The 26,739-nt window shown below is 45.3% G+C and overlaps 2 protein-coding genes and 1 long non-coding RNA gene across 3 annotated transcripts in view; 2 read left to right on the plus strand and 1 right to left on the minus strand.

The window, feature by feature from the left end:
- Positions 1 to 1,819: 1,819 nt before the first annotated feature.
- Positions 1,820 to 26,739, minus strand: part of LOC127008790 (sodium-dependent nutrient amino acid transporter 1-like) — a 64,865-nt gene continuing 39,945 nt past the window's right edge. Inside the window, exons 4-8 of the mRNA XM_050881190.1 lie at positions 22,156 to 22,429; positions 21,616 to 21,909; positions 20,072 to 20,290; positions 4,978 to 5,212; positions 1,820 to 2,424 (exon numbers count right to left, since the gene is read on the minus strand). Coding sequence (XP_050737147.1) covers positions 2,216 to 2,424; positions 4,978 to 5,212; positions 20,072 to 20,290; positions 21,616 to 21,909; positions 22,156 to 22,429 — 1,231 coding nt within the window. The 3' untranslated portion in view covers positions 1,820 to 2,215. The remainder of the gene's footprint in view (positions 2,425 to 4,977; positions 5,213 to 20,071; positions 20,291 to 21,615; positions 21,910 to 22,155; positions 22,430 to 26,739) is intronic.
- Positions 6,149 to 8,620, plus strand: LOC127008509 (uncharacterized). Its single transcript, XM_050880625.1, has 2 exons — positions 6,149 to 7,803; positions 8,059 to 8,620. The coding sequence occupies exons 1-2, from the start codon at positions 7,371 to 7,373 to the stop codon at positions 8,538 to 8,540; spliced, it is 915 nt and encodes a 304-aa protein (XP_050736582.1). The 5' UTR covers positions 6,149 to 7,370; the 3' UTR covers positions 8,541 to 8,620.
- On the plus strand, positions 8,883 to 10,190 carry LOC127008510 (uncharacterized). The gene is made up of 3 exons (XR_007761102.1): positions 8,883 to 9,162; positions 9,459 to 9,593; positions 10,048 to 10,190. It is a non-coding gene; the product is annotated as an uncharacterized LOC127008510 (long non-coding RNA).

A 26,739-nucleotide genomic window follows, 5' to 3' on the forward strand; every position in this document is an offset into this window, starting at 1 on the left:
AGCTAGGTGAGCTGCATGCTGGCTGCCTGGACCGGGATTCGAAAACTGGCCCACTGAGTAGTAGCCAGGCACGCTGACCACTACACCACAGAGGCAATCAAGGGTTAATGCAAATTATCTGTGTGTAGCAGTATGTGTATATCTGTGTATATAAAAACATTTCTCGGAATGTAAGATAGAAGTTTTATGTATGGACAATCTTGTTTTGTGACATTAAAACACTTACATTTTTCTTTCTAAATTATGCTTCTTTAGATCATGTGGAAGACATTCGGTCTGTATACATTACTTTTCCAGACACCAACTACCTAGTCTCTGATGGGCTGAGAAATTTAGAAATAGGCTATCCAGTTATGGAATATTTGCATTCGTTGCCCCAAATGATCTCACTAGTCACTTCTCTCACAGTTAACTTTAACTATTTTGCAATGTCATTGATTAGAAAGGAAAGATTTGAAGGTTATTCAGCAAAGGCACACTAACCACATAAACTTAAACTGTGATAAGTTTATCTGAAAAGCAGTTATGAAAATGGTCCGAGTTTTGTATACACTGTATCATTAATGAACCTCTTTATGGTCTAGAATAAATAAAATGAAATAAAAACAATTACACTGTGTTCTTTTATTTGGTATTATACACATTCCTATTTTTAGTTGTTGTTGAAGGAGAAGGATCTTCAGGTGTTCTGCCTCTTCCCTCAAGTTCAGCACCTTCACCTGCGCTGCTGCTCTCTCTCTCTCTCTCTCTCTCTCTCTCATCCTTGCTGCACCTGAAGCAGCTTCACGGCTTCAGCGGTTCGCTCCCTCTCGCATTCTTGTTCCACTATCACAATTTTTAACTGCTCGGCCAGCAACTCGGTTTGAGCTGTTGTTGTTGATGGCTGAGTATCGCAAAACTTTCGTTTTCTGTTGGGCTTCCTCAAAGTTTCTTGGGAATACAAACTCTGCTAGTGTCAAGGATGAAGTAGATTAATGCAAATTATCTATGTGTGTGGCAGCAACATGGGTATGAGTAGCCTAATACAGCATATCTTAAAATGTTCATTCTAACGACATGAATAATGTAAAGTCGTGCTACAAAGTGCTGAAACAGTTTGCAATGACCTTTGTTCAAATAATACATAGTATTATTCAAAGAGAAGGGATGTCTAGGAGTAATTTTGTTATTGATACACAAAATATATTGAGAAAGGAAATCAACTCATTAGAGTGCAAGTCTTTACCTTATGACGATATATTAAGCAGCTCTGCTGAAACATTTTGATACGGTTTTTATTAAAGACATTACGGAAAAATCTACGGTAGAATGTAAGAGAATACGAGACATAAAAAAAGACTCAATGGTGCAAAAATACTGAAGTCTGACTCAGCTATGAAGTTCGTTTTTGGGGAGGAGCGCGCGGGGATATCCTCGCCACAGCGTTGCCAAACATACCCTTGAAGGTGGAAACACAGGTCGGTGTTGGCAGACGCTTCCATCCCTCACATCAACTATTTCTAAAGGCCGAAGAGATCAGTCGGGTTCTCATGAGTGTCTTTCAGTTTCACGGTACAGAAGAAGGGTCACACTGCCACCATGGTCATAAAGCTATCCTTGAACATGTCCAGAATTCCTGTGAAATCCTTGTCAAATATGTTTGTTTGGCAGCGGAAATATTTAAGAATATGACCATTGGTATTGTTGACCACTGGCAACATCAGAAGAGCAACGTTGCCATGTGTTAAGGAATTTATACAGTTCATTGTTGTTATCCTGAAACGCAACACATTCAAAGCACTATATAGCCTTATTTAATATATACTGAATATTTAACACACAACTTTTAATAGTGAATATCTGATAAATGAGTGAGTGACGTATTGGGGGTGATGTGGCAGAGCTGGGGTGAGGCGCGGGACCCCACCCAAACGGACATATTTGAGGTCCGTATTATCCGACTCTTCAGACTCACATAAATTAATTTAAGTGGCCAAAAAGGTAATCAGTCGGGTTCTTATGAGTTGTATTTTAGGTTCACGGTACAGAGGAAGAGTCAGACTACCACCAGGGCCATAAAACTACCCCATGCAATGCACACAACGCCTATGAAAACCGTGACTAATGAGTGTGCCTGGGACTCGAAATGCTAAAGAATACGACCCGTGTCAGACTATACAAGGTCTATACATATGTTTGGCGGCCGACCTGCAGCTGATGGTCTCCAGGGTTACGGTCAGCGCTTCACCCCCAGCTGGTCTTCCAGGTAGATGTCGTATTCCTGCCTGAGCTTCACGTCCCTCGGCCCCCACTTGTGGGAGGCGGCGAAGACGTTGGTGAGGGTGTGCATCAGCTGCCCCGACGCCTTGTACCTGCGGACCACCTCCACCAGGAACAGCACGGGCACCAGCAGCACCGGCGCCAGGGACAACACCACGCCCACCGCTGCCAGGGAGGGACGCGTGGGGCTAGAGAGTGACTTTGTGGTGAGGTAAATGTTTAGATGTGATGTTGTAGGCTACTCTCTCTCTCTCTCTCTCTCTCTCTCTCTCTCTCTCAGTCTAGCCCAACCTACGGTTGGGTGAAGACGTGTGGCTGTTTGCCCTTTGCGGCAGTTCATCGTTGCCGACATGGAGTACTCTGGCCCCGGCACTGTTGCTGACGTGCAGATGGATCTTGCACTCAGTGACGACGAGGACGTAAGCGTGGGACACTGGCCACTTCTACCCTCATCAGTGACAAGTGATTCTGTTGCCGCTGCTTTCAAACCTGACGGCTCCCGCCTTGCCAACCCGGGCTAGCGGTCTAGGGGTGACACAACAGACAGTGACAGCGAGACACTTACCCGCTTCCGAGACATCAAAACATAGGGAACCCTCCACATCCCCGTCTCTGCTGCCGCCGCATCTTCAACGCACCTCTGCTGCTGCTCCTATCAAACCTGCCTTCCCAGCATTTGCTCCCCGTGCTGATTACGTGAAGCTTGCTTTTAGGGAGCGTTTACCAGTGGAGACTAAGCTTCGTTGGCTTGCGGAGGTCAAGAAAACATTCCAGCTTGAGCGGGATATCGCCGAGGTGAAGGTGGCATCTGTGACATCACGATTCGTCTTCATTGCAAGGTGCCGCCAGGACATCGTGGAGCGAGTAGCAAAGGGTGAGTTTGTCTCTGTCATTCTTGATGTGCAAGACTCCCCTGAGAGGCCCAAGAAATATCCTAACTATCTGATAACTCGGTACCCTGTCGGTGTTGATCCCTCCCTCGCCCTGGAACTCCCTGGTGTTTACTCTGCCCGACGTTTTCGTCAAGACGGTTTACCTATCAACCGCATTGCTGTCTCTTGGAGCCTGACTGATCCGCCTCCCTCCAGCTTTTCCTTCGGTTTCCTCCCCTGCCTCCCCGACTGTGACATCCGCAGGATTAGTGACGACCGTCCATTGTGTTTCCGATGTTGGGAATTCGGCCACATCTCCCGCTACTGCAGTGCATCAGAAAAATGTGCTTGGTGAGCTAGTAATCACGACTCTCGCACCTGCTCACACCGCGTCGCTCCTCCGCCGCCTCCTGTCTCACCTTCAGCCACCGCAGCCACCGAACAACCCGACCTGTCCGCATCTACGAACATCAACTGGAAGTGTCCTCGGTGTAACAAGCAGGGAGTTAATGTATGTATGGCAAGGCCGTATCAAGCGCTCGGCGAGGCAACCAGCAGTCTCGCCTCCTCCTCCTCCGCCAGCCTCGTTGCCTCAAACCCCGCAATATGAAGCTTCTGTCTCCTCTGAGTCAACACAGATTCGTGAGCTTCGTGAGGCTGTTGCTGCTCTAACGACTCGTTGCAACTCACTCGCAGAGCGGTGTGATGCACTCCAGACTAGCCTTGTTGATCTCGCCGCCAAACAAGCCTCCACAGACACCACATTCACCACACTTGTTGAAGGGCAGCAGGCAATGATTGCTAAGGTCACCACACTTACCGAGAAGTTTGACGCCATCGTTTCCCACCCAGAGAAGGATATGGAGTCGTTGACACCTTCCTCCCCCCTGGACGGGGCACAGCGTGTTTGTGCGCGCCCCACCACCTCTTCCACGTCTGGCTTCCGCGTACCGAAGGGTAGAATTCGCACGTAATATTGAGCTTCATGTCATCTCTTGGAACGCCTGCGGTTTAAGAGATCTTGCAAGACTCTCAGCTTTGAAGGGATATGTTAACAAGCACTCCCCGACAGTCATATTCATTCAGGAGGCATTTGTTGGTCCTCTTTTTGGGGACAGACAAGCTCCCTCACTTACTGGCTACGTTTCTTACGCCACCCAGTTCAAAACGGTCTCGTCACATATATACACTCCTCAGTACCACACCAGCTGCTTCGTACCTGCGTTGAAGCAGACATGACCTTTCAACTCCTGGAGGTAGCGATGGGACACGGCAAGATTCGTTTATGTAATGTCTATTCTGCCCCGGGAAGAATAAACTTGGCGGCCTTGCCCCTTCCAACACTCAGTGGCATTGTGTACATGGGTGATTTTAATGCCCGCCATCCTGAACTTGGTGACTTCTCCAGCTCCGAACCGGAATGGGCCTCGACTCTTTGATTTCGTCAGACGATATCGACTCACACGATGGGATACTGGCGGCGCCATCCACTCCCGTGGAGGTACCCTGGACCACATCTTTACGTCAGGACTGGTAGCTCCACGTGTCAATTGTTTCTCCATCCCCGTGCTGTTCTCCGACCACGTTGATCTGGGCCTCCGATACTCCGTACCAGCAACACCCCCTCCCTCTCACGCCCGCACCCGCATCCAGATACCTCCAACATACATCTCCTACTTGACTACTATGCTAGAGAGAGAGAGAGAGAGAGAGAGAGAGAGAGAGAGAGAGAGAGAGAGAGAGAGAGAGAGAGAACACTCTGAACTCCTTAGGAAATGAGTGACTCCGATTCTCCGACTCCGACCCCGACTCCGACCCCGACTCTACAGCTCTGCACCAGACTTACCCGTTTCCTTGGTGCCGAAGACGTAGTCGCCGTAGGAGAGCACGGTGGCCTGCGTCTGGCTGTACACGAGGACGCCGGCGAGGAACAGCGGGTTGACCAGCAGCCAGCTCGCCTTCCACAGCACCCCCGTGGAGCGGCCCAGCATGAAGTGTATGTCGGCAGCGAGGCGGCGCAGCCCGTACACCCAGGCGACGCCCGCCACCTCCAGCGTCACCAGCAGCAGGACGGACAGGTTCTGAAACGACATTACCAGCCGTGCAAGGGTAATGCTGCTGCCGATGCTAATGATAATAATATTGCTGGTGCTGCTCCGACTGCTGCTTCTGCTACTACTACTATTACTACTGCTATGTGGGGTTCTTGAAAAAGGTCTGGACTTCTGAAGATCTCGATGTACACAGCAATATAAATATATAATAAATTATCTGAGAATTGAGTTCTCAGACTCACAGCCCCCTTCTAGTTACTTATTTTTGACCAATCACACCCTCATAGGATAAGCAAAGACCAGATGAACCTGCTCTTAAGTTTATTTAACTCAACAAGGAAAACTCGCTGGAAATAATGAATATTAATTAATTCTGGATTAAATTATCCTAGGCAAGAACTGTACTTAACTACGTGGATGGGCGCGCCAGAAGCCCGCCTGGATGCCACGTGGTCCGTCCGCCCAACGTTAGAGTCCTCCAGCCGCTTCTCGTAACCTTCTAAGGTGCTCCACACAGCAAACACGCCTCTCGTAACCTCCCAAGCGCTTCCCTCGCCTGAAATACACAGTCAAACTGACTTGTGGATACGGCAGGGCAGGAAAGACCGCCACGAACACACGTGGCGCGGGAGTAAGGGGAAGGACGTCCCGGCGGCATAAACCCGAACTGTATTATTGTTCGGCACCATTGGGTTAAAAGTGGTTGAAAAAGGCCGTAGAGTCGTCATACTCAGTATCCATAATGGCCCAAGACGCAGAAAACGATGCTTTTATGGATAACTAAGAAAACTGTGAGATTCTATGCTCAGCTGCAATAAACATAAGCCTCACATTATATATATATATATATATATATATATATATATATATATATATATATATATATATATATATATATATATATATATATATATATATATATATATATATAAATGCACTTTTCTTAATGATCATTCAGGATTTATTCATACACTACTTTTATTCTTTCTCTCTTTATTGTATATATGATTAGTTATGTAAAATGTATTAACAATAAATAACACTCTACTCTGTCACGTCTACCTGATTCTCCCATACTAGTCCTGTCTACCCCCCACCCCTATCCACCTCACGTTGACCTGAGTTCCCTAGGGAGGGTAATGAGGTCATCACTAAAGAACGGATTACAGGGTCTAGCTTAAAATTACCTTCATTAAGATTAAAATTATCAAACTTTTGTATACATGCAGACTCTATTATTCTACGTTTCTTAAAGTTATTACATTTATACAATAGCTGACTGTCGTCCCAGTTAATAGAGTGATTATTTTCTGAAGCATGTTTAAACATAGCATTATTCAGGTTACATGTCCGAAAAGCATATAGATGTTCTTTTACACGAGTTTCTAAATTTCTAACAGTTTCTCCAATATAAACAAGGTCACAATCTTTACAGTCAATTTTATATACGCCAGCTGTACCATCTACAAAATTCTTGTTTTTTACTAACGTTGATTTAATGGTGGAGATATATTTATATGCTATGTTTACATCAAGGTCCTTATTAACAGTTTTAACGACATCAAGTTCAGGTCAGGTCAGGTCAGGTCAGGATCAGGTCAGTTCAGGTAACACCCCAGACAGCAGATTCGGTCAAGGAGAGGTCATCAGAAGTGACCGCATAGAAATTAATTCAAGCAGTCTCTCTAGAAGTTTTATAAATTTATATCAAGAATATAATAATTTTGTTCAAAATAAAAAAGAAATTCAGAATGACTTTATCCCAAAGAAACTGTTTAGGTCAAGCAGTAATGATCCTAAATGGAGACGCAGAGTTAGAGGAGACATGATTGAAGTATAGAAATGGTTCAAGGGGATTAACAAGGGAGGGGCAGTGACGGCATGAGGTCAAGTGCACTCAGGTCAGCCACAGTTTGGTGGTGACTGCTGAGAGGACTCAGTCAGAGGCTAAACTTCATCATGGCAACACCTAGAGAAGTGTTCGATTTCGAAGACGAAGGTTTTTCTACTATCATTCTAACCGAGACAGAAGATTTAGTGCATTTTCGCTTAAACGTGAAAACCGACGAAGAGTTCCAGCGTTGGAAGGAGCTATACATGGGAAAAACCAACACTTGCTTCAACGTCAAGCATGTATATCCTGCCCGTTGCAGAAAATTGCTTCATAAAATACTAATTTGTCATCATGGTGCTGCTCGCCACTTGGGAAAGAAGAGAACATATACTGGGTAAGTACCTGTTAAAAATTTGTTCTATAAATAGGATACATTTACTATGCCCTGCGGTTCAAAATACATATCAGTTATTTTTAACACACTATATGAAGGAAACTGCAAACCTCTCGTACTCAAGGCAGCTCCTTCTACCATCCCCATTTCTTATCTATGCTGTTCTTGATATTCATCTTAACCTTGTTCGTAGGTGCCCTGTAACAATGGACGTTGTCATTCGGTTCATAACTAAGGACACTGTAAAGAAGGACAAACTGATGGCCACACACCCATGCTTCGTAAAACTGAAGGGACAGCACAATCACTCTCTACAGTCTGCAGAAGCTCTGAACCAGCTTAGGGTACTTCCGGAAACGAGGGAGACTTTTATTAAGTATTTTGAGCAAGGTACGGTAACTAATTGTTCACTGACTACTTCATTTCGTTTTCGTTCTGAAAATACTAATTTCTAAGCAGGATTGATGTAGCATTTTATGTTGTGTCTCTTAGTGCACTTGCACTATTGACTGTGTAATATTTTAACACTTCAGACTGCATGTGACATAGATTTAAGGAATATTTTAATAGCTAGGTACATTATTCATGTCTGCGCGAGCACCATGGACAACACATTCTGCTATACGTTCAATTTTCAATTTTCAGGAATGACTGCTAATCAGGCTGGAAGATTCCATGTCCTAAAAATGGGGCTGTGTGATGACTTATTTGGACAGGCCAATCATGCTATAAACCCATCGCCTCGTGCTATCAGTTATATGAGAGACGAATGGCTGAAGAATGAACATGGTGGCCTGAAGAACTTATCAATGGCAGAGGCAATCAGAAAGTATGCCGCAAATAACCCAGATGTGACGATACTGGAGGACATATCAGAAGGAAGTTTTACTGCAGTACTTGTTACAGCTTTTATGAAGAGAGTCCACATTAAATTTAGGGAAGCTGGAGAAGTAATCTTTGTGGATGCCACGGGATGTGTTGACCAACTCAACACTTCAGTTATTCCCTTCCTCTGTGCTGGACCAGCAGGTGCTGCTCCACTGGCAGTGCTGTTTACATCTTCCCAAGATGAAGCAACACTGAAAAAAGGTAAGTCTGACAATTTTCCTTTTACTGAATGTTGTTAACTCCGACTGTGGATTTGTAATCGGTATATTGTGCGTGTGAGAAATACATAGAAATGGTCTTCGTATTGCATACTAACTCTCTCTCTCTCTCTCTCTCTCTCTCTCTCTCTCTCTCTCTCTCTCTCTCTCTCTCTCTCTCTCTCTCTCTCTCTCTCTCTCTCTTACACACACACGCACACACAAAGGGTCGGTTGGAAACCTAGGGTAACTGTCATTTCTGTGAAGCTTGGCTTGTGCTCTGGACGCATACTTGGATATATCTGAAGTTAATCACCTTTGCTCTTATCTACAGGTTTTGAAATGGTTAAGAGTGCTGTAGCAGAAAAGGCCTTCTATGGAAGGGCACGCCGGAGACTTTCATGACTGACAACTGCGATGCCATGAGGAAAGCCCTAGCAGCAACCTGGCCTGGAGCTCGACAGTTCCTCTGCATTTTTCATTTTCTACAACAAGTATGGAGGTGGCTATTGGACTCGAGACACGAAATCAAGAAAGAAGATCGCCAGGAACTTATGACTATAGTGAAAAGCCTCGTATATTCAGCAACGAAGAACGATTTATTCACGTCATGGGGAAAATTCAAGGCTAATCCTCTTTCGGAGAAGTATCCTAACTTTAGAAGGTACAGTATATTGCCATAATGTTAATCATATCTATAACAATAGTGATTTCGTAATATGGATGATAAGTACAGATAATGCATTTTTTTTTTTAATATTTTCAAAATCATCATAATAATTGATAACATTTATATACTACTACTACTACTACTACTACTACTACTACTACAGACTTCACGAGCTGTCTAGATGTTTGCTGGCCTTTTGTAAATAGTTAATGTAAGGTCGTGTGAGTTTCCATGCTCTTCTGAACACCCAGTATTTAGGTCTAACAACTATTTTTGTTTTCTTATTTCAGCTATCTAGGCTCACTGATGGAAAGGAGTGACGAGTGGGCGATAACGTTCAGGGCAGGTGCGGTGCTACGTGGACATCACACCAACAACTTCTGTGAGGCAACAATGTGCATCATTAAGGAAGTCGTTCTTAATAGGTAAGCGCCAAGGGATGTTTCTTTCTTATTTGTGATGGCTGGTTTTATTAATATAAGTACCATACATCAACATGAAATTCAAACTGCCATTTTACTGACTAGTTGTACAATTGGAGGCCTTCTCGTAAAGCTCGACTGTGTTCTATTACTTTTTTTTTTTTTTGTTCTACATATTTTCGCATCATCAACAAACTCATCTGCGTTACTAGTGATGACAATGTCCTTAATTTTCTTGATTTCCGTGATTATTGTAAGTAGGGTATTACTGCCTATTATATTCAAGTGTTTCCATTACAGTAAATCACATACACAACATATTTTCCTTTCTAATAATTAAGTTCCCCCCTGAATCTAATATTCTGTTGCATTCTGTTGCTTCCCCTTATCAACATTTAAGTGTTTGCAGAACATTACTTACTTGTCTATTTATTCTTTCTCTCTCTCTTTTTTTTAGATGCAAGGCATACAACGCAACGCAGCTGATCATTTTCATGGCCGAAATCTTTGACAGCTACATGAAGAAGAGGCTGGTGGACGTTGCGCTTGGCAGACGGAGAGTGAAATCATTAAGCACGGCTACACTGCCTCTAGAAATGGTTACTTCCAAGGTAACGGAAAGTACAGAGTCCAGAGCCAGTCTACTCCATCCCTTCAGTACGACGTAGATCTTGTGACTGGATTTTGTGAGTGTACTGCAGGGGAAAATGGTTCCTTGTGTAAACATCAAGCTGCCTGTGCAGACTACAGCATGACGGTCCTGCCCCAAGTCTTCACTGCCACTACTGAAAACAGACGGTGGCTGGCGTCAGTGGCAGTAGGCGACGAGAAAGTTCCACCCGAAGGCTTTTTTAGAGGACTGTTGGAGCCAACATTAGAAAAAGAAGAAACTGCCTGTGCTTCTCCTGTTCAGGAATCCCAGGAAAGCACAGAGATCCAGCTAATGCCTCCTGAAGTGAACGTCGAGAATCAAGATGAAAATCCGCACCAGTCTCCAGATGTTGGCGAGTTTGTAGCTACATTCCAAAATGTGGTCGAAAAATATGCCAACAGTGACACTGCGGCAGCCCTCAGTACTGCTGTGAGACGGTTAAAGACTGTGAAAAGTGGGAATCAGCTGAACAGCATACTGCAGACCTTTGGAAGTGGCCTTTGCAATAAGGGAGCTGGCAGAGGAAAAATTCGATGCCAGCCAACATCTATCGCAAGAAGAGGGCCAGGAAAACCCAGAGGTGCAGCCCCTCTTGGTAAGGGACGACGACCGAGCCACTTACCAAACCCAAAACCAAAACGACCGCGAAATTTGTCCCAAAATATTGCGCAGAACGTGGCTAATGCTAAGTCACACGGGAGTGGCCACTAGGATAGGGATAAAGACTGTGAAAAGTGGGAATCAGCTGAACAGCATACTGCAGACCTTTGGAAGTGGCCTTTGCAATAAGGGAGCTGGCAGAGGAAAAATTCGATGCCAGCCAACATCTATCGCAAGAAGAGGGCCAGGAAAACCCAGAGGTGCAGCCCCTCTTGTTACGGGACGACGCCCGAGCCACTTACCAAACCCAAACCCAACACGACCGCGAAATTTGTCCCAAAATATTGCGCAGAACGTGGCTAATGCTAAGTCACACGGGAGTGGCCACTAGGATAGGGAGTATTGTACATGCATTGAAATAAAATTTTTGAGCGTCGGTTACAGATTTCTGTGGTATTTGTAAATATAAAGAAGGTTTGCCCGTTTTTCTAAGCTTAAGATGAAATTGACCGCATGAGGAAAACTGATGAACATTTAGAGGAGAGAGTAGAGTGTTATTTATTGTTAATACATTTTACATAACTAATCATATATACAATAAAGAGAGAAAGAATAAAAGTAGTGTATGAATAAATCCTGAAATAATAAAACTTAAGCTGAGAGAGAAATTCTATATAGTCAGACTAAGAATTGCATATATAATGTGAAAGCTTATGTTTATTTAAGCCGAGCATAGAATCTCACAGTTTTCTTAGTTATCCATAAAAGCATCGTTTTCTGCGTCTTGGGGCCATTATGGATACTGAGTATGATGACATGACTCTACGGCCTTTTTCAACCACTTTTAACCCAATGGTGCCGAACAATAATACAGTTCGGGTTTATGCGTCCCGGCGGGGGTGGTTTACAAGAGGAAGAGAAGGTGCGCCGCCGATCCACGGTCACTCCAGCTGCCCCGGACCGCGGTCAAGATGCCAGCACTCTCCACAACTGACATTTCTTGTTCTGCGTAACACTTAACCAATGCCCTGACGGCTATGGGATATTATTTATTAATAATCTAACACCATGCACAAAGTAATAGTGGGTCATGTATTCCACGAATATTTCAGCATTGGCAGCAATAGGCGATAATATGATTTGAATAAGCTCCGCTCACTCTTGTGCACTGACCCGTTGAAAAGTAAGAATAATGGAATCTTCCGCGGGAGAGGAATTCCACGGAATATTCCACTCTCGTCTATTCTTGGAATGAGGAATTCATGACATTTCGCCCCCCCTCTAAGAAAACTTTTGTCTGTAGGTGCAGGTGTAGGGCATGTTACCAGTGTTGGCAGCGTAGCACGTAAAAACTTTCTGAAGACAAAAGTTTTTACGTGCTACGCTGCCAACACTGGTAACATGCCCTACAGCTGCACCTACAGAACTAGCATGTTCTTGACAGTACGTTCTCACACTTTTCACTGTGGTGTATGTCAGTTAACCTCTGCTCAGGGAAATGACGGTTCGCCTGTGAGTGAAAAACCTCAACATTTACGTTAATACTCAAACTAGAGAGAAAACTCTCTAACTAGGCGCCATTACCTGTTAGAGCGGGCTTGGCGAACTTCGCCACAATTATTCACAATATGTAAGTGGTGTTATGTATGTATACACAGTATTTGTGGGACAGATGTGGATCAGAGGTAGGTAGGTGTAAAATGGTGTAACTTATCGTATAAATTCCTGGCTATCTGCCTAATTTTCCTACATTATCACACCATGCCATACCATGCAACTTAAATTTTAAGCATGCCGCAAAACTCTCGGGCCAACCAACTTTTTCAGGGTTACATTTACGACTCCACCACCTAAGGTTTATGACAGCTCCTATCTGCTCGAAAACACATGGCCGGATGGAGGGGTGCATCGCCAACCACCCTCGGAAGCCACATAATCTGCAGACTTTCGTCATTTGGTTCCTCGATTCAGTTGAATCTGAGGTCCCAAGATCCGAACATAAAGTCTCCGAGCCACCTAACCTATCCACTTCAGTCACTTAGTTAGAACATAAGAACATAAGAACACGGGGAGACTGCAGGAAGCCGAGTGACCTACACGGGGCAGCTCCAGAATTGCCCCACTACTCACGATGGGTGAGGTGTAGTTTCAGGGGTCACAGTATCCTGTCACCTTACTACCACCTTGATCAGGTTTCTCTGCTACCAGACGCGACAAGAAGTCCGCCCCAACATTGGTTTGTCCCTTTATGTACTTTACCGTGAACTGAAACTGCTGGAGATACAACGCCCAACGCATTAGGCGTGCATTTGCGTTCTTAGAAGTTTTCAAACTGGCTAGGGGCATATGATCAGTTTCGAGAACGAACTGATTCCTATATATGTAAAAATAATATCTCTTGATTCCCTCTATTACTGCAGGGAGCTCTTTCTTTACCGTAGTGTAATTTATCTCGGCTGGACGCAACTTCCTACTGTAATAACATACAGGAAACACCTGATTATTACTCTCTTGCATCAACACGGCACCAACGCCCTCCTGTGATGCATCGGTACGCGGAATGAACTGCTTATTGAAATCAGGCAGCTGCAAAATGGGCTCTTTGCATAACATGCTTTTAAATGTCGCGAAGGCCTCCTCTTGCGCATCTGTCCACTGTACCTTATTGGGTGCATGTTTTCTCAACAATTCATGCAGAGAGGCAGCAATGACAGAGCAACTGAGGATATAATCCCGGTAATATCCAGATAAGCCCAAGAATGACGTTACCTGAATTTCGGTCTGAGGACGTGGAGCATATCTGACCTTTTCTATCTTATCCAACTGGCACCCATACTGTCCTTCACCAATGACATGACCTAAGAATGGCACCTTTTCGTGCCCAATCAAGCACTTATTGGACTTAATGGTCAGGTTGTAGCACCGGAGCCGCTCCAACACTAACCTGAGGGTCTCTAGATGCTGCCTGAATGTGGGTGAGTTAATTAATACGTCATCCACGAAAAGCTCCATTCCTTCCATACCTCTCATGACCTCGTGCATGACTTTGTTAAAAGCTGCTGGCGAGTTGGTCATCGCGAAGGGTAAGGCTTTGTACTGATACAAGCCCCCAGGTGTACTAAAAGCCGTCACCTTACAACTCTCTTCACTCAGTGGAATCTGGAAAAACCCTTTCGTCAGATCTATCTTAGAAAACATTCTAGAATCAGCCAGAGTAGCGAATATGGCTTGCGGATCAGACATTGGCTCAGCATCTACGCGTGTCACTGCGTTTACTTTTCGATAATCACCGCAAATCCTCATTCCTCCTCCTTTCTTCCTTACGAATACCATGGGGCTGCAGGAGGGGGAATTTGATCTCTCTATGATACCCGCGGCCTCCATTTCACTGATTTCGCTTTTTACGGCGTCTACCATTCGTAAAGGAATCTGGTAAGGCCTTTGTCTGACAGGCTCCTTGCTCGTCAACTCGATTCGATACTCTGGTACCCGAGCAATCTTAGGTTTGTCAGAAAAAAACTCTGCATAACCCTCTAGCAACGAAGCTAATTGTTTCCTCTCCTCTGGGGCTAACTTTTCTCCCAACGTCACGTCATGCACTGACTCTGTCTGTCTAGAAGAGACAGTGACAGGAGCCTCGCCGTCCTCATCATCCTGTATTACTACTGCCGCTCCCACATCTACGATCTGAGGTTGAGAATAGTGAGCTTTAACTAACTCTAGACACCTCACCTTCTTATCATCATACTCACTTTCTCTAAACCAACACGCGGCTGCTTCTGGCCGGTAGTATTGTTTAAACATGTTGATGTGGAACCGTTTAGGGTGTCCATCAACCAGGAGAATATAATTAAGGTCATTGACCTTCTCCTGAACCTCGTAAGGTCCCTTCCACTGAGCTAACAGCTTGTTGCTCGCTGTGGGAAGCAAAACTAGGCACTGTTCTCCTACACTGAGCTTACGCAACTTCGCCTTCCGGTCGTAGTAACTTTTCTGTACTTGTTTTGCTTTGAGTAACTCCTCCTTAGCAATGTTACAGGTCTCTCTCAACCTGTCACCTAAATCTAACACGTACTGGTACGTGTTTTTGACGTTCGGGTCCGGAACATTGTCACCCCACAGCTCTCTCAGTAACTGTAGCGGGCCCCTAACAAACCTTCCATACATTAGCTCAAACGGGGACAACCTTGTGGAGCTCTGCGGGGCTTCTCTGTACGCGAACAACAGAGGAGCAAGGTAGTACCTAGGCCATTCCTTGGGTTATTCGGCAGTCATGCGTTTAAGCATTTTCTTAAGTAGTCCATTCCCAATGGGATGGTAGGGCGTGTTATGTAACCCTTTGCAAGCTAGCAAACGGAGTACTTCCTCCATCACCCCTGAGGTGAACTATGTACCTCGATCACTCAGTATTTGTTTGGGTATACCTACTCGGCAAAATATGCTCATGAGAGCTTCAGCCACAGTTTGCGTCTCAATATTCTTGAGCGGCACTGCTTGTGCCCAACGCGTGGGAAAATCTACAAGCGTAAGAATATACCGGTAGCCATTGCTGGCTCGGGGCTCTATTAACCCCACCAAATCTACTGCTACTCTCTTAAAGGGAGAGTCAGTAATGGGCAGTGGCTGAAAGGGAGCAGGCTTTACTCTTCCCCTATCTATAGTCTTTTGACATACATCGCACGACCTCACAAATCTAGATACCCCCTGGCCTATCCCTGGCCAGTAAAAATGTGTTTGTACGCGAGCGAGTGTCTTGGCTTTTTTTTTTTTTTTTTTTACATTGCAGCCTATTGCGCCGGTAGGCTTCTTCCCGGTGGATCCTGATGGTCGGTCCAAGGCTTCTTTCCGGTAGGTCCTGATGGTCGGCCCAGCCCGTTCTGGCGCAGGCGAGTGTTTATAGTGGCGCCATCTTGCATTGGCTCATGCTGCCCTCCCAGAGCTCATCTTTGATCCTAGAATCTAGAGTCCGGGTTGATAGGTGGTCTTCTGGACAGCATGTGGGTAGTTTTAAGCCACTCGGCGGCGGCTGAAAAATCCCAGCTTGGTGGTACCGGGCGGGGATTGAACTCGCGTCCTCCTGAACACGAGGCCGTTACTTTGACGACTCAGCCACCGCCTGTTCCCATGTGACCGCCTGGAGCAGTGCTATGACCTAACTTGATAACAGCCTCTCTGTATCTCGCAGGCACAACTAACTGCAATATATTTTCACCAGAGGGAGAGATAATCTGCCTGTATATCAAGCCACGCTGCTTGATAAAACTGACGCGGTTGTCGTTCAGCTAATGACACTGTTTTCCTGCAGACGTTTACTACGGACACCTTGCACCTCCTTCCTTACGTTGCCAATCACTAAATCATAGAGCGGTGTTTCGAGTGTCACCGCCATTGTCCAGCCTGTATAATAGGGTGACTTGACTTTTATCTTGACTTCAGGAGCTATCACTGGCGCGCTATTCAACAGCCATATTTTTCTCCGTTCGCCTGTGAATTCATGGTTCCTAGCTAAGCTGTGCCTCAGTGTACAAATGGTAGAACCACTATCCCTCATCACTGTAACCTCTCGGTCTCCTACCCAAGCTTTACTCAAGTTCAACCGATCATCGTACTGATTTGTAGCTGCTCCGGCCAATAGTCATTGATTCTGCGCCTCATCGCGATACTGGCCGGTCACGGAAGGCACATGTGATGACGAACCCTGCTTTTTACCAAAATTCCCATGCTGCGTTACACCTTTTTCCTTTACTGCAGCATTTTTGTGCCACTTAGAGTAGTCACCCTGATTAGGTCGCGGCCCATAACTTCCAGATTTCGAACGCGGTGCATAATTCTGGTTACTTTTGGCTGAAGTCCACTGGCGGCTAATCGCACCAGTGGTGGCGACGCCGGAAGCCATCTTTCTTCCAGAGGCATCACTCTGCATGCTATTGCTTTTAACTAGAGGCTTTTTCGTCCTACCGCAGGCCGCAAAATAGGAATAAGCCATTTTCTTCATAACTTCCAATTTCCTCACCTTGTCTATTTTGAGCCTCGTGACTAATTCATCTGGGCAGGATTTTACGTACCGCGCACTCAAAATTTGGTCCTTCACACCTTCTAGTGTTTCCTCAGCACCGTCTTTCTTGAGCCGTTGCTGTAAGTACCCCTTGAGGCGAGCAGCAAATTGAATTACTGTCTCATCGTCATTTATGGAGGCATAGGAAAAATATTTCTTTAAATCATCAACTGACATTCCATAAGCTGCCATTAATGCCTCCTTCATATCCTTATACTCACGAGAGTCCTCATCCAATCTATGAATCAATTCCAAAGCTTTACCTTCAAAAAGACTCATGAATTGCACACTCTTGGTGACCTCATCATACTGCATTAATTTAGCGGCTTCCTCAACCGCGCTATAAATATCTCAATCTTGCCACCTTCTTTGAAATGATTAGACTTTAGCTTTGGGGAAACTACCTTATTATTCTGAGAGTTGGTACCATTCCCATTATTCGCCGCTAGCTCGGCCAATTTTACTGCATGGGCCTCCTTTTCTCGTTCTCTATCAGCTTCCAGTTTCTGTAATTCTAGCTGGTGTTGCTGTCTTTCTTTTTCTCTCGCTTCCTCTTGCGCTGTGAGTATGTACTCGTTGGTTTCCTTAGCATTTAACCCTATCTCTTCCGCTTCCTGTTTCCAATGTGATATAGACATCTTGCTAGATAAATACTTCACGAGCCTAACAGCCAATACTTCTCCTATGGAGTGTGAGGTCAGGTTACTGTGTCTGGGTGCCAATTAATGTGGGGTTCTTGAAAAAGGTCTGGACTTCTGAAGATCTCGATGTAGTCTTAGCAATAAAAATATAAAATAAATTATCTGAAAATTTAGTTATCAGACTCACAGCCCCCTTCTAGTCACTTATTTTTGACCAATCACACCCTCATAGGATAAGCAAAGACCAGATGAACCTGCTCCTAAGTTTATTTAACTCGACAAGGAAAACTCGCTGGAAATAAGAAATATTAATTAATTCCAGGCATACAGCTACCTAGCTAACTGGATTAAACTATCCTAGGCAAGAACTGTATGTAGCTGTGTGGATGGGCGAGCCAGAAGCCCGCCTGGATGGCACGTGGTCCGTCCGCCCAACGTTGGAGTCCTTCAGCCGCTTCTCGTAACCTACCAAGGTGCTCCACGCATCAAACACTTCTCTCGTAACCTCCCAAGGGCTTCCCTCGCCTGCAGTACACAGTCAAACTGACTTGTGGATACGGCAGGGCAGGAAAGACCGCCACGAACACACGTGGAGCGGGAGTAAGGGGAAGGACGTCCTGGCGGAGCTGGGTCACTTGCTGAAGAGAAGGTGTGCCGCCGATCCACGGTCACTCCAGCTTCCCTGGCCCGCGGTCAAGATGCCAGCACTCTCCACAACTAACATCTCTTGTTCTGCGTAACACTTAACTAACGCCCTAACGGCTATGGGTTATTATCTATTAATAACCTAACACCATGAACTAAGTAAAGTTGGTCATGCATCCCACGAATATTTCAGCATTGGCAGCAATAGGCTATAATATGATTTGAATAAGTTCCGCCCACTCTTGTGCACTGACCCGTTGACAAGTAAGAATAATGGAATCTTCCGCTGGAGAGGAATTCCACGGAATATTCCATTCTCGTCTCTTCTTGGAATGAGGAATTCATGACATACAACTACTACTACTGCTAATAATAATAATAATAATAATAATAATAATAATTATACTACTTTCTTTACGTCCGTGGTGCAAAAACTTTGTCAAACTACCACCAGCCTCATAAAACTACCCCTGGAAATGACCAAAACTCCTACGAAAGCCTTGCCAAATGAGTGAGTGCTTGGGCACCGAAAGGTTTAATAAGAATAATGGCCCCAGCAAGCTGATTCTCCTCTAATACTCCTACTTTTTTTTTTTTTTTTTTTTTTTTTACAGCAAAGGAGACAGCTCAAGGGCACAAAAAAGTAAACATTAATAAAAAAAAAAGCCCGCTACTCGCTGCTCCTAAAAAGAATCCAAAGAGGTGGCCGAAAGATAAGTCAGTTTCGGGAGGAGAGGTGTCCTGATACCCTCCTCTTGAAAGAGTTCAAGTCGTAGACAGGAGGAAATACAGATGAAGGAAGATTGTTCCAGAGTTTACCAGCGTGAGGGATGAAAGAGTGAAGATTCTGGTTAACTCTTGCATAAGGGGTTTGGACAGTATAGGGATGAGCATGAGTAGAAAGTCGAGTGCAGCGGGGCCGCGGGAGGGGGGGAGGCATGCAGTTTGCAAGTTCAGAAGAGCAGTCAGCGTGGAAATATCGATAGAAGATAGAAAGAGAGGCAACATTGCGGCGGAATTTAAGAGGTAGAAGACTATCAGTATGAGGAGGAGAGCTGATGAGACGAAGAGCCTTTGCCTCCACTCTGTCCAGAAGAGCTGTGTGAGTGGAGCCCCCCCACACATGAGATGCATACTCCATACGAGGGCGGACAAGGCCCCTGTATATGGACAGCAACTGTGCAGGGGAGAAGAACTGGCGGAGACGGTACAGAACGCCCAGCCTCGAGGAAGCTGATTTAGGAAGAGATGAGATATGAACTACTACTACTACTACTACTACTGCTACTATTACTACTTCTACTACTACTACTACTACTACTACTACTACTACTACTACTACTACTACTACTACTACTATAATAATAATAATAATAATAATAATAATAATAATAATAATACCATTACTACTACTACTACTACTACTACTAGTACTACTACTACTACTGTTTTCTACTTTTTTTTATAATACTGGCCTCCATCCATTAGAGTTGCGTTGTGAGCGGTATCTTTTCTCATATCCTTTCACAAAGCAATTTATTGGCCCCATCCCGCCAATGACTGTGGCAGACAACCATCTTTAGTTAGTATTACAAACCTTACTAAACATATTTTTCTTAAGCTAATAGAGCTTGTGGTTGATACAACTATCAACCACCGTCGTCTCAAAGTACAGGTCGGGTCCAGGTGCTGCTACTACTACTACTACTACTACTACTACTACTACTACTACTACTACTACTACTACTACTACTACTGCTACTTCTACTACTACTACTACAACTACTACTGCTACTACTACTACTACTACTACTGCTACTACTACTACTACTACTACTGCTGCTGCTGCTGCTGCTATTACTACTACTACAGTCTATAGTCTACTCACGCCGCTGTAGTGGTTGACCAGTGTTAGCACGTGCTGTCCCTGCGGCGTGACGTAGACGAGTCCCGAGAACATGCCCACTAGACACACGGACAGGCTCACCGTCCACGTCTGAAGCTGCGGGAAATGGTCCTTGACGGCGGTGATGAGCACGCTGGTCTCCGCCACCATGGTGCCCAGCCCCAGCGTGAACATCATGACGAAGAACAGCGCGGAGAACATCTGCGGAAAGGTGGCAGAGTGGCAAGGCTGGTAGTACGGTACGGTACGGTGCGGAATGCGGTACGGTACGGTTGAGATGTTCATAAAAAAAGTACTGTACGGAATTTCGGTACGATATATTCCTAATGTACGGCACGGTATGATGTAGGTACGGAAAATTTAGCAAAATTCCGAACCGTACCGTACCACAGGCTTAAAACAAGTGATCATCCTATTTTTTTTCTTGCTCATTAGCGCCTGGTAGGCTATATTTAGGAGGCCTGATACATATATAGTCCCTTTATAAATGTAGCTTTTCAAATTCATTGACGTACCTTAATTATTTTTTATGTATGTATATAAATGTACATTGATACTGAATTACTGTACGGTATTTTTACCGTACCATACGGTACGGAAAAATTGCTGGGGGTACGGTACAAAATTACGGTACGGTATTTTTTCAGGTACGGAGTACGGTTATAAATTCCGTACCGTAGCGTACTGCCAGCCTTGGATGGTGGTCACTTACGATATCTGGGGTGATATATACTTAAACATTTCGTCGCCCAAGCACACGTATTTGACAAGGCTTTCGTAGGAGTTGTGGGCATATCCGAGGATAGTTTTATGGCTCTAGTGGCAGTTTGACCCTTCTTTTGTACCGCGAACCTTAGACACCACTCACAAGAACCCGAGTGGTTTCATGTTTGGCCTTTGGAAATAGTTGACGTGAGAGCAGAAAGCGTCTGACAATACCGAGCCTAGTTTTTGTCTCTTTTTTCTAATAATCAATTGCTTCTTTTGTTTTCTCACTGTTTTATAGTAAAGGAGGCAGCTCAAGGGCAAAAAATAATAATAAAAAAATAAGACAGCTAACCACTGCCCCTACAAAAAGAGTTCAAAAGAGTGGCCAAACGAGAAGTTAATTTCGGAAGGGTCTTGAGAAGTTAAAGTCGAAGGCAGGAAGAAATACAGGCGAAGGAGGACTATTCCAAAGTTTACCACCGGACAGGGTGAAAAAACGATGCATAGGAATAAGCGGGAGTTGAAAGTCGTCTGCGTTGGACCGCGGGAGGGGTAAAGCCAAGCAGTTCAGAAGAGCAGCCAGCATGGATATACCGATAGAAGATAGAAAAAAAAAGAAACATTGCGGCGGAGTTTAAGCGGTGGAAGATTGTGGGCAAGATTTGGTTCACGAAGAAGGCACTGAACGAGTGGGACAAGGAAAGCAGTCCCATTAAGCAGTTGCAAAAACGACTGAAGGTTTGAAACGAAAGTCAGATAGATTTGTGATTGGAAAGAACAGTTGATGATTTGGGAAGGACACTTGAACACCCCCTTACCTGCGGCAGCCACGGGAACCTCGCCAGGGCATCGGGGTAGCTGACGAAGGCAAGGGACGTACCACCCCCATGCACCACGTCGGGAAGGTCCACGCCCATCAGGAGTGCCAGGTGGCCCAGGATGGCGAAGGTGGTGACGCCGGAGAGGAAGGAGGTCACGGTGTCCGCCACGGAGATGAAGGCGGAGTCCACGTAGATGTTGTTCCTGAAGTCGTTATAGGAGGCCATCGTGATCACATTACCGGAGCCGATGGCCAGGCTGAACAGCCCCTGGGTCACGGCCGCCAGCCACACCTACGGACGGACAGACGTGGCCAGGGTTAAGGGAGTACCTCAACAGTCTTCGGTCGGTATTAGGATGGTATTTGTAGACGTTTCCAAAGGCCGAAAAAGGAAATCAACCGTGTTCTAATGAGTGTTTCTGTAGGTTTATGGCACACCTACGGGGCGAACAGACGTTTAAGAATATGCACCTTAGACTCACATCTCTCTCTCTCTCTCTCTCTCTCTCTCTCTCTCTCTCTCTCTCTCTCTCTGTACCTGTATATCCAGTAACTTCTCCCATCTCGGCGTCAGGAAGTACATGATGCCGTCAGCTGAGCCCGGCAGAGTCACGCCCCTTATGAGCAGCGCCAGCAGCAGCACGTAAGGCATGATGGCAGTGAAGTAGGCGGTCTTCCCCGAGGTCTTGATGCCGTGTATCTGGACCATGAACACCACCGCCCAGGACGCCACCAGACACATGCTTAGGCGGATGTCCGGGAGACCGAGGCCGCTGCGAAACCCCTCGAAGTCCACTTTTAGAACCTGCTTCCTGTGGGGTGACGGAGGAGGAGGTGGAGAAGGGTGACAAAGGGGTCCATTTTCTTAAACGTATCGGACTCCTATTACCACCGTTTCCTAAAGCCCCAGAGAAGATTTAGAAGGCCGTAACTGTTGTACTATCAACGTCATCACAGGGTAGATAATTCCAAACATTAACGACTCGATTGAAGAAGAGTTTGGCTTCGTGCGACGAGAATCTTAATCGGGTTTCCATGGATGTCTTTTTCCGTCCAAGGTGCAGAAGCTGTGCCAAACTGTCACGAGCATCACAAAACAGGTAAATAAATGCCCAGCAACTTCAACGAGAGGCTTTTCAAACAGGGGAACTGATGCGCCGAGACGTTTAAAAATTGTGTAAAGTAATACATAGGAATACATAGGAAGAACAGACACCAGAGGACCTATCGGTCTATGGCGAGGGTGTCTGTTTACTACCACTACTACTAGTAATCTACGTGTGGTAGAACAGGACAGAATAGATGAAGGCTCCTCCCCACCCACCTCTCCCTCCGGCAACGTGCCGGCAGGAAATAGTTAGAAGAGAACACCATGTGCCTTTAAGGAAGAAAGGGACATGGAAATTTTACAGTAAAGAGAGAAATAAGAGGAAATTACGACCCTTAACTTACACTACTGGTAACCTAAGCTGTGGGGGAAAACGACTTCATTACATAAGAACATAAGAACAGGGAAACACAGGGAGGCTGGAAGAGGCCGAGTGGCCTACACAGGGCAGCCCCAGAATCCCCCCTAATACTCACGATGGGTGAGGTGTAGTTTCAGGGGCACAGGTGGAGGCTTGATCCTCGTTTTACCGGCGGTACTAGGCACGCACCAGTAACCTGTCACCTTACTGCACCCACACCTCACTCCACCTGTCATGCGGACATTAACTGTTGCTTTACTCTATTGTTAACTTACGCTACTTGCAATCTAGGTTGTGGGGGAGAATAATATGGATTTAGGTTGAGGTCTTGCTGCAATCTGTCTGAAAACATGCGAAGAAGGGTCAGTATAATCTTATATCCCTGAAGTACTTATCCAATGAAGACTTGAAGCTATTGATACTCTGTGCGCTAACTACTGGCGGTGGGAGTCTATTCCAGTGATCGACGACTCTGTTATTGAAAAAACTTCTGCGCACCAATGTGTTACATCGGTTTCCCTTTAACTTCATACCGTTGCTGCGAGTTATTGTGTTGGTGTATCTCTGAAATAGACTATCTTGGTTAATGTTGTCGAATCCATTAAGGATTTTGAACACTTCAATTAAGTCCCCTCTTATCCTTCGCTTTTTTAGGGAAAACATATCTAAACGCTTTAAACGCTCGTCATATGGCAAGTTTCGGAGCGATGGAATTTGTTTGGTTGCTCGTCGCTGTATCTTTTCTAGCAAAACTTGATCTTTGATAAAGTTCGGTGACCAGAACTGAACGGTGTATTCTAGGTGTGGTCTTACAAATGCTAAATATAATCTCTTCATAAGTTCGGGTGATTTATAATCAAAGTTTCTTGAGATTAATCCTAACATCATATTGGCTCTTTTACTCGCTGCAGAACATTGATCACTCATTTTAAGAGTGTTACTGATAATGACACCAAGATCCTTTTCTTGTTTTACTTCGCTGAGCTCATGTCCTTGAATCTAATATTTAAAGTTAGGTTTTTTTTCACCTATGTGCATTACTTTACATTTATCTACGTTAAAACTCATTTGCCATTTTTCGCTCCAGTCGGCAAGTCTTATTAAGTCTGATTGAATGTTCTCGCAACTTTGACCGTTCATTACCGTACCTCTTAATTTGGTGTCGTCGGGAAATTTGGCTACTTTTGATAGGATATCAGTTTCTAAGTCGTTCACGTAAATTATGAATAGTGTTGGCCCCAGGACCGAACCTTGGGGCACGCCACTGGTGACGGGTTGCCAATCCGATGCTTCACCATTAAGAACTACACGTTTTTCTCTGTTGGTGAGCCAGTCATGAATCCACGCACATAGATGGTCGTTAATACCATGGGAACGCAGTTTTGAGATAAGCCTAACGTGAGGAACTTTATCAAACGCTTTCTGAAAATCTAAGTAAATTACGTCATATGGGCTTCGGGCGTCCCAACATGAATAAACATCGTTGAAGAAGGTTAATAGGTTGGTAAGGCAAGACCGATTACTACGAAATCCATGCTGACTATCAGTTATCAAATCATTTGTTTCAAGGAAAGTGATCATTTTATCCCTGATTATTTTTTTCGAATAGTTTAATTAGGACAGACGTAAGGCTGATGGGACGATAATTATTGATGGTAATGTTACACCAGTGCGTGTGTTGGCGTGTTTACTTGTGTTGTATGTGTGTGATTGCATGGGTAATGTGATGAAATCGTGGCTAGGATGGTCCAACATTTCGGGGCTGAGCGATGCAGGGGTGTGGAGACGAGACAGAGAGGGGGGCGGGCGCTGGCCCGCCGCAAAGTTGCGTGCGAGGCGCGGAGACAGGGAGGCGCGTGACTGCTGGGTGTATCCGTGTTTGTGCTTGCCTGGAGAGCCGTGTGCGAGTCTGTCGTGCTTCTGTGTGCCTGTATAACTTGTACTGTGCCCCGAGAGCTACTGTACTGTGTGAGGAACTTGCCAGTAAACGAGGAATTAGTGTTGAGAGTGTTTCCTTGTGCCCCAGCCTCTAGTGTCCTTCCCTTCTCGCGGTGTTTTGTGTGGGCAGCTGTCGGGTGGCTGGCACCCGACTTGCTGTCCTGCTGGGTTCACGACCCTTGTGTTGTGGGGGGTGGCGTAACAGTAATAATAGTAATAATGATAATAAAGCCCTCGAGGTCCACTTTAGCGCCTCCTTCCTGTGGGGTGATGGACGAAGTGGAGGAGAAAGTAATAATATAAATAATAAAGCTAACAACAATCCTACCACCGTTTCTTCAGTGTTTGACAATGGAAGCAACTTTAGGGCAGAAAATACAAGAATGCAAACCCCGAAAATAAGGCACTACGAATGGCCAAAATAGAGGTCCATTTCGGAAGGAGAGGTGTCTCGACACTCTCCTCTTGAAAAGGTTTGTCATAGGCAGGAACGAATGCAGATGAAGAACTTAAGGATGGTCCAGAGTTTACTAGCGAAAGGAATGAAAGAACAAAGATGCTGGTTAACTCTTGCAAAACGGATTTGGACAGTAGAGACAGGGGAGGCGGTGGCCGAGTGGTCAGCTAGCGTGGACCCCTGGCGTGGACTAGGTTCGAGTCCCACGAAAACACGCTGATTTTTCAAACCCTCGTCGAGTGGCGGAAGATTAACCACATGCTGCCCAGACCTTCAATCAACCTTAACTTCAGTGACTTCGGTCAAGAGGAGCACCGGGGGGCAGCGTTGGCCAGGCAAGAGTCATACATCACGGCAGCCACTATGAATAAAATTAGCCCCTCAAGCCAGCATACCGTCACTACAGGAAGCAACTAACAAAAATAGATGGAGAGGTGTTTTGGTACGTATTCTCCTCCTGAGAGAATTCAAGTCGTAGGCAGGAGGAAGTACAGACGAAGGAAGGTTGCTGCTCCAGAGTTTACCTGTGGAAGGGATGAAATAATGAAGATGCTTGTTAACTCTTGCGTAACGGATTTGGACAAAATAGGAATGAGCTAGGGTAGATTTAAACGTGTCTTGATACGCTCCTCCTGAAAGAGTTCTAGTCGTAGGAAATACAGACGAAGGAAGGCCGTTCCAGAGTTAACTAGCGAAAGGAAGGAAAGAATGAAGATGGTGGTTAACGCTTGCATAAGGAATTTGGACAGTATTGGGAAGAGTTCAAGTAGAAAGTCGAGTGCAGCGGATCCATGGGGGGGAAGGAGGCATGCAGTTAGCATGTTCAGAAGCAGTGAGCAGGAAAGTATCGATAGAAGAAGGAGAGTCAAAACTTCAGCGGAATTTAATAAAAGCGAGCATATTTAAACATATCAGTTCGCCTTTTTGAAAAGCCTTTCGTAGAAGGTGCTGTGATTTCCATAGACTGTTTTGCGATTCTAGTGATTGTTTTACCCGACTTCTGCACCTTCAACGGGAAAATTCCCATGAAAACCCGGTTAATCTTCCCTGTGGCCTTGGGAAATAGTCGTAGTGGGAGCCCGAGACGTTGCCCTCGAAAAGTCCCTTAAAAATGGTGCGTACAGATTAGCAAACATGCCCTCGATAACTCCCTTGAAATGGTGCGTACAGATTAGCGAACATGCCCTCGATATCATCCCTTGAAATGGTGCGTACAGATTAGCTAACATGCCCTTGATAACTCCCTTGAAATGATGCG

Source organism: Eriocheir sinensis, chromosome 38, assembly GCF_024679095.1.
Source record: "Eriocheir sinensis breed Jianghai 21 chromosome 38, ASM2467909v1, whole genome shotgun sequence".
Taxonomy (NCBI): Eukaryota; Metazoa; Arthropoda; class Malacostraca; order Decapoda; family Varunidae; genus Eriocheir; species Eriocheir sinensis.